The following is an 8,298-nucleotide window of genomic DNA, read 5'->3' as shown; positions in this document are numbered from 1 at the left end:
TTTACTAGGTTCTAGATTCGTGGTCTTTACCGATAATGTTGCCAATAGTTATTTTCTAACCCAGAAAAATTTGTCTCCCAAATAGGCTCATTGGTAGATTTTTCTAGCTGAGTTTGATTTTACGATGGAGTATAAGTCGGGGAGTGCCAACACTGTGGCTGATGCACTTAGCCGAAAGATGGAGTTTGCGGTCGTTAGCCAACCCAATGGTTCCTTATTGGAGCGTATTTGAAAGGGATTGTCCCATGATCCCAAAGCCAAAAACTTGATTGAGTTTTCCAAGGACGGGAAAAAGAGGAGATTTAAGCTTGATGGGGAGTTGCTATACATTCATGGGCACCGTCTTTATGTGCCTCATTATGGGAAATTGCGCAAGGAAGTCATGAAGGGGTGTCATGACTCAAGATGGGTAGATCAACCAAGAATGCACCGCACCTTGGCCCTTTTGGAGGATCGTTACTATTGGCCTCATATTGGTGATGATGTGGAGACCTATGTGAAAACTTGTCTAGTGTGCCAGCTAGATAAGGTTGAGTTAAAGCCTCTGGGCGGTTTGCTACAACCTTTGCCCATTTCGGAAAGACCATGGTAGAGTGTATCCATGAATTTTATTGTTGGTTTGCCTAAGTCTGATGGGTTTGTAAGTATTCTTGTTGTCGTGGACAGGTTTTCGATGTATGCGACATTTATTCCAGCTACCAAAGAGTGTCCTGCTGAGGAGGCAACCCCTTTGTTCTTTAAACACATGGTGAAATATTGGGGAGTGCCATTGTCCATCATCAGTGATTGAGACGGGAGATTCACGGGTCGATTCTGGATGGAGTTATTCAAGTCAATGGGCTAGGACTTGAACTTTTCCACTAGCATGCATCCATAAACTGATGGGAAAACTGAATGAATGAATACATTGTTGGAGACATATCTTCGGCACTATGTGTCAGAGTATGCCCAAAGATCAATTATGAGATGGTTGTAATAACATACTTGATTTATCATGTTTATTAATATAAGACATTGCCATTATTATTTCAATTTCTTTTCTGTGTATAAATAAACTGTTGCATGAATATGTGTATTAGAGAACAACATATTGGATTAACCCGTTATGAGTATGTTTCTTGGATTATTATGTAATTTTCACGACATTACTCATAGTGATTAATATGTATATGATCCTCAAACTTGAGATCATCATAATCCTAACGTCGTGAGTTGTATATTTTGATACAGTCAAACGTACACCGTAATTGGGTGTTCTATAAAGGCTGATGTTGGATATGCCACAATGTATGTAGAGGGATATAGTTGGTCGATATAGGATAAGTCCCTCCTACATAATGGGAGTAATATCTTAGTACACTTGATTGAGTGAGACTAGAAATGCATGGTCATGCTCAAATAAGCTGATATGAGATATCATACTTATTTGTATATCATAGTCTACTTAAGATATCAAGGAACATGGAATGGACTATACAAGTGTGACTATTCCATGACTTGTGTTCAATCCAAAGATAAAGGACTTAAGGATTATGAAAAGATTAATCTTAAAAAGGTTATGTCGAATCATGATTTATTGTGACTTAGGTAGCAATGATGCATTGCTAGGTGCTACTCATTGTTTGTAACGTTGGAATCGTTCTAACATTACTGCTAACGTTACAAGAATCTACAGGGTCACACCCTATAGTTGAAATGAACGGAATAAAACATAATTGGTATTGTGTTTGGTTGTCGCATGAATTAAATTAATTATAGAATTAATTTAATTGGGTAATCAAATATCAAACACATTATATGTACAAGGTTGTCGTACACATAATAAGAATATGATTTTGGTTCGTATATAAATAAATATAGTTTACTGAAATCTTGATTATAATTAATGTAATTATAATTTTTGGTTTTTAAATATTATTTTATTTATTTAATTTTGAGAAACCCTAAAAAATATTATAAGATATAAAATCTCGTTTTTCTTTGCTTGGTGAGTCTAGTAGCCGTCAAAGCAAAGTCTTCTCTAAAACTGTTTGGGGATTTCTTTTGTTCATAGTCAACTGGGTGGATTACGTAGAGGTCGGAGTCATCAAAAATTGCAACTTGGTTCGACAGTAGATCAAATTACTTGTTGCCGAGGCGTCACTGTCTACTCAAAATCACATTCGGTAATTTTAAAACCCTTTTTCACTCCGATTCGTTCCTCACACTTGGATCCATGGTTAGGATCGCCGGGTGTTTTATTTTTCCGCTGTGCCGTAGGGGTGCCGGCGTTCCAACACTATGTGAATGCCACACAAAGGGACTAACTAAAGTTATTGGATGTGGCCCAATTTTCATACAACTTGCACCGAAATGGGGCCACAAATCAAAGTCCGTTGGAGATAGTGCCACCCACACCCAACGTTGTTTATCGATTTACGAATGATTGGCAAGAGAAAAATGACTTGGCTATAGCTTGTTTACACAAGGCAAGTAAGCATAATAAGATGTGGGCTGATTAGAATCGAAGAGATGTGAAATTTCAGGTGGGTGACTCAGTCCTTGCTAAACTATACTTGATTTTGCGACATACGAGTTTGCACAAGGGGCTTGTGCAAAGGTATGAGGGGGCCATTTTGAGTTGTGAAGAGAGTAGGCAAGGTGGCCTACAAGCTTGAGTTGCTAGCAAATCGCAAATTCCACCCAATGTTTCACGTGAGTATACTTAAGGCATTCCATAGGGATCAAGAGGATCCAAATCGAGGCAAGTCTGAATGAGCACCAATGGGTGTAAAGGTCTCCTACGATCGTGAATTTGAAAGCATCAAGGCAGATCGTTTGATCAGACGAAAGTACTATCGGTCGCGGCATGAATACTTAGTTCGATGGAAGGGACTTTCCAGCAGTGAAGTGAGTTGGGAACCTGTCAAGGCATTGTGACAGTTCCAAAGAAAGATAGACCAGTTCCATGAGAAGGACGCGACAAGGGCATCGCTAGAACAAGTGGGGGAGAATGTCATGGGTTATGCATGGGAGCCCATAACGATGACGCACTTGCGCGATCCATCGTATTCAAAGGAGATCATTTGGCCCAATCAAACTAGTCTATTGCTTGGAGAGATTGAAAGCTCATCTACAAAGCTTGACAAATATGGAAAGTGATCTTCAAAGATATGTAATCCTAGAAAATAAATGTAATCTTTAGAAGATACGATTCTATAATCTTAGAGATATGATTTCTAGATAGCTTTTAATCTGAGCCATTGATGTACTTTGATCCGTACCGTTAATTTTGGGGAGGCTCAACTGTAAATACAGACCTTTGCCTCTCATTGTAATTCATTCAGTTATTAATAGAATTTTGAGAGTATTCACTCAAACTTTTCTCTCAAGTGTCCTTGCTTTTCTGTGGCTTTTGTTCATCTTTCGACCTCGTTCTTATTTTGTTCTTCTGCTGTTCTTCATGGATGCCTTAGAAGAATTCTGTTGAATCTTCAATTGTTGCGAGTTAGTCTAACTTAGGCATTTTTGGAGCAAAGAAACTGCCTAAGGCCGCACAGATTGCATGGGAAAAATCTAAGTCCGTGACAATGTTTAGGACTTCTTTTACAAATAATTTAAAGAAAAAAATAAGTCAAGTCGGAATTGTTGCAGGCACCAATCATTATTAAAAAAAAATCTTAACAATTCATACAGATTAAGCTCCATCTAGTGCTGAAAATGAAAGCAAACTACTTAAAATCATAGAGGGTATTTTGTAAAAATGAAAATTTGATTACATAATCAACGTGCACCTTCAAGTTCAAATGTTATTTTGTTATTAATGCTATCGTAACCCATTGAGCTGCTCGTTGCATCGTCAGTATAAGTGCTGCACATGTCACCAAGCAAGTATTCGGACTCTTCTCCCTGTAATTTACTTTTACTCCAAGGATGTTTAGGCATTGCCTGCAGTCCTGCTAATTCATGGGCAACTTCCTTCATTGTTGGCCTTTCCTCTCCTTTCATTCTTACACATCTGCTAGCTAAAGTTGCTACTTCCTTAAGCTGCTCAACATTTTTATCGGTAAGCACTCGAGGATCAAGAATGTCGAGCAAGTTGTCTTCTTTCATCAAAGAAACGAAGTACATAGCCAAAACTCGCTTTTCTTCCGATCTTTTGAAACAAACCACTTTTTGTCCCGTTAATAACTCCATAAGCACAACTCCGAAGCTATAGACATCGCTCTTTTCAGTAAGAAGGCTTGTATGCATGTATTCAGGATCCAAGTAACCGAAGGTTCCTTGCACAATTGTAGTTATCTGTGCCTCGTCGGATGGAATCAATCTCGAAGCCCCAAAATCAGAAACTTTTGCATTGTAATTATTGTCTAACAATATGTTAGCCAACTTGATGTCTCGATGAATGATTGGAATAGAAACTGCAGAGTGCAAATAAGAAAGAGCTTCAGCAGTTTCAGTGGCGATTCTCAAACGAGTTTCCCATGGAAGATCAAGGGCAGCATCATCATCATGCAAATGGTGAAAAAGGGTTCCATTAGTGATATATTCATAGACTAACAGTGGAACCTGTGTCTCCAAACAACATCCTAGTAGTTTGACAACATTCCTGTGGTTGATTTGGTAGAGCACCATTATTTCATTAATGAATTGTTCAACTTGGCTAGGATCTCCAATTATTGACTTTTTAATGGCAACTATTCGATTATCCGCCAATATTCCCTTGTACACTGTCCCTTGCCCTCCTTGTCCTAAAATTCTACTTTCATGGTAATTGTTTGTTGCCTTCTCGAGTTCCTCAACTGTAAATACTTTAACTTCTTCACGATACCCTTGTCGTTTTGAAAGTTGTTCACGTAACAAAATGCCACCATTTTGCTGAAAGTTAACCCTTTTTAATTCAGAAATCTGTCTTTGCTTGAGCATCCAACACAACAATACTATCCCTAAGAGGAGACCAAGAAACCCAATGCCAATCCCTATGTTCAAAGCATAAAATAATAGCTTGATCAAAAAAGAAAAAAAAACATTGACCATGGTAATATAATTTAAAAGTGAAAAGTCATGTAAATTGTATATTCAAAGTAATAAATAATGAAATTGTTTATGGTCAAGCCAACCCAATTGACTCTACAATGAGTTGGGAAAGTTCAGCATGAGTGCTTGAGAAACCAGTTTCACCGGTTTGCAAAATATTTCATACAAATATAATCGAAATTAGAATTAGATATAAAAATAATAATTCTATAATTATGCATTGAAATTACTAACCTAGAGCAACATCAATAAGGAGAGATCTCTTGGATTGATCCTTGTTGGGTAAACTGCAACCTGTTCCATTTTTCTTACCATCGCCTTCATAGCTAGGCGGACATGAACAATCATATGTCCCATTTAAGTTGATACATGTTGCCGTTCCATCGCAAGGACTCATAGTTTCACACTCATTAATGTCTGAAAGTTGCAGATTATATGCAAGTAATAAATAACACTATTTTTAATGATAGAAACTACAAATACAGTCATTGGATATATATATATATATAGTTACCTTGACATCCATTGGGAAGGTAAGGGTTCCCATCGTAACCCTCAAAGCACTTGCAGATATATCCAGAGTTATGTTCCGAATCAATGCATTTACTATTCTTTTTGCATGCGAAACTCTTGGTATCCATCTTAGCTTTCTTGCAACTCTTCTGCCCGATTGTCCAATCAAGAGTAACCGGAAATAGCTTGTCTTTAAAATCAAAACCACGAAGATCTGAAGTAGAGAAGGTATAGTTATCGTTCTCTGCAACAAATGCATAGCTGCAAGGGTTTTCGGGCAATGCATCGGCATGGTTCTCATAGCTTTCAGTAGTGATTTGATAGCTCTTCACACCTTTTGGGATACTTGTTTGACAGCAGCCAATCCCAGAGCAAGACCCGTTTGAAACGTCGCTGATGTTGTTGCATAACGACAAACAACCAGTTGCATAACGTTGTCCGGAGAAACCTTCCACCCGAGCATAGGTGTCGCACCCGATTGCAGTGAACTTGTTCCTGGTATTATTTATGAAAAACTTACTAAGTCGAAGCCAGTACCTAAAATTCCGTGTAGCCCCTGATTTGTTGTAACAATCATAGCTTCCATCAGCAAGGATGCGCAACTGACCATCGAGAGATATGTCGAGGATCTCAATGGAACTGGTAGTTAAGAATGCTTTGCTGGGTGTAAAACTGGTGTTACAAGTGATGAAGAAATGTTTACTGACGTTGCAATCACCGCCGGTACCGAATGGGTATGGGATGCTAACTTCGCCGCAGCGACTTTGGCAGCTGGAGTTTGCTTGATAAGCTACCGCTGCCGTTGCTTTTGCCGCCGATGTTGCATTAAGCAAGATTACCAGCTGCACAATTAGTACTACTGATCTGATCAAACCCATCACTATTTTTCTTGGATTATAAATAACCAAGGATATCAATGCTTTAATTTACAAATTTCCAATCATATATATAATAAGGGTTGGATATAGGGAAGCTTGGTTGACAGTGGTAACCCTGGTAAGGACAAGGAAGTAACCCAAAAGAGGAGTGCAGTGAGGAATATCAATCTTGTCTTTCCTTTTCGCTTTCGCTGTTGAATAAAGCAAATTGTCTGTGGGCAAGTTCTTGGAATTAGATGAATGCTAACTTTGATTAGTCCAGTTACAATCATGAATGTCCAATACTCACAAGGATTATAATATATTATAGATTTTTTAAGTTAATATATAACAATTAATAAAAGGGTTGACGTTTACTTAAAACTGATTAATTAACTTAAAGCTGACTGATTACGTTAACAAAAAAATCCATTGATGTGCAGAATTTTCACGTGGATGTTATCAATTCTTTTTTCCCCATCCTCTGAAGAGTTCAATGCAAGCAGGTAAGTATGGCGGCCCGAGGCCAAGACTAAGTGGTGCGGGCAACAGATTGGGTAGACCGCCATTTATGGACATTAATTAAGATTATTTATTTACCAATTGATCAAAGTAATTATATTGTTAAGCATGAAATTAAGTAACTCGACGACGTCCCTTTCCCATTTTATGAAAATATTTTGATTGAGTCAAAAGAGGATGATGGCCCAAAGCCAAAAGCCAAGACGGAGACAACACCAAAGGCCAATGACGAAGGGGGCAGGCAATTATTGATCAGATCAAAAAGACAAAAATCCACCCAATCGCTTACCTAGACTTTCCTTTTGCAAGTTCATCGTTGTACTCGGTGGTAAATTACTTGCAACTTCCTACAAACAAATGTTTTCATGTGACATGTTTGGGTGGAATATAATTTTATCGGTTTACAAATGATAATATTTAGTTATTTTTGTTACTTATTTTTAATAAAGAAAAATACTTTATTTAATTTAAAGAGGTATTATTTTTTAGAATAGTTTTTATTAACTATTCTTTATTTTATGTGTAATTATTATAAAACATATATAATAAATACACTACACTAAAATAGGCTTTTCGCGGCGTTTTTTTAGGGCTATAGCGGCATTTTTTAGCGCCGCAAATACTTTTACCGGCGCTTCGATAAGCGCCGCAAAAAATGCCGCTACTGCCTGCGTCGCTAACTTTAGCGTCGCTTTTTGTAATAAACGCCGCAAAAGATAAAGACCTTCTACGGCGTTTCTTTTATCGCGCCACTATAGAATACCGTCTTTAGTGGCGCTTACACAGAAACGCCACTATAGGTGGGAGTCTTTCGCGGCGCTTATGCAAAAAACGCCACTACAGATCGGGTTTCTTTACCAGCGTTTTACAGAAAACGCCACAATAGATATCCACTCTACCGGCGCTTATACAAAAAATGCCACTATAGCTCGGGTCTATAGCGGCGCTTATACAAAAAACGCCACTATAGCTCGGTTCTATAGCGGCGCTTATACAAAAAACGCCACTATAGATATGTTTCTTTACCGGCGCTTATAAAGAAACGCCACTATAGATTGGAGTTTTTTGCGGCACTTATACACAAAACGCCACTAGAGATTGGTGGCTTTAGCGGCGCTTATGCATAAAACACCACTAGAGGCGGGTTCTTTAGTGGCGCTTATCCAATAAACGCCGCTAATTTGGCAGATTTGAAAAGTTTTTTTTTATATTTTCAGCCCTCCTGTAAAAAAAATCAGAAGAAACCAAATCTAATAATGCCAAAAGTAATACATGTATATAATATTTAAAATAAATGTCAATAAATAAAATAAAATTCGTATTATTCTTACAAAAATTGTAAAAGTTAAAATGATAAAACTAAAGTTAAAATTGAAGTATATTTATACGA

The 8,298-nt window shown here is 37.7% G+C and overlaps 1 protein-coding gene across 1 annotated transcript; it reads right to left on the bottom strand.

The window, feature by feature from the left end:
• Positions 1-3,624: 3,624 nt before the first annotated feature.
• LOC107910357 (putative wall-associated receptor kinase-like 16) lies at positions 3,625-6,673 on the bottom strand. Its single transcript, XM_041088435.1, has 3 exons — positions 5,531-6,673; positions 5,251-5,433; positions 3,625-4,958 (listed from the first exon to the last, which is right to left on the bottom strand). The coding sequence occupies exons 1-3, from the start codon at positions 6,405-6,407 to the stop codon at positions 3,763-3,765; spliced, it is 2,256 nt and encodes a 751-aa protein (XP_040944369.1). The 5' UTR covers positions 6,408-6,673; the 3' UTR covers positions 3,625-3,762.
• Positions 6,674-8,298: the final 1,625 nt, after the last annotated feature.

This window comes from Gossypium hirsutum, chromosome D02 (genome assembly GCF_007990345.1).
Source record: "Gossypium hirsutum isolate 1008001.06 chromosome D02, Gossypium_hirsutum_v2.1, whole genome shotgun sequence".
Lineage (NCBI taxonomy): Eukaryota > Viridiplantae > Streptophyta > Magnoliopsida > Malvales > Malvaceae > Gossypium > Gossypium hirsutum.
This window is presented reverse-complemented; position numbering and strand designations above follow the sequence as displayed.

What these genes read in the sequence shown, in the direction of transcription:
- LOC107910357 (XM_041088435.1), bottom strand. Translation starts at nt 6,407, where the DNA reads ATGGGTTTGATCAGATCAGTAGTACTAATTGTGCAGCTGGTAATCTTG. An exon ending in CCTTCCCAATGGATGTCAAG is followed by an intron (nt 5,434 to 5,530) that starts GTAACTATATAT and finishes TGCAACTTTCAG; the next exon opens with ACATTAATGAGTGTGAAACT. An exon ending in CCTTATTGATGTTGCTCTAG is followed by an intron (nt 4,959 to 5,250) that starts GTTAGTAATTTC and finishes CTTTGAACATAG; the next exon opens with GGATTGGCATTGGGTTTCTT.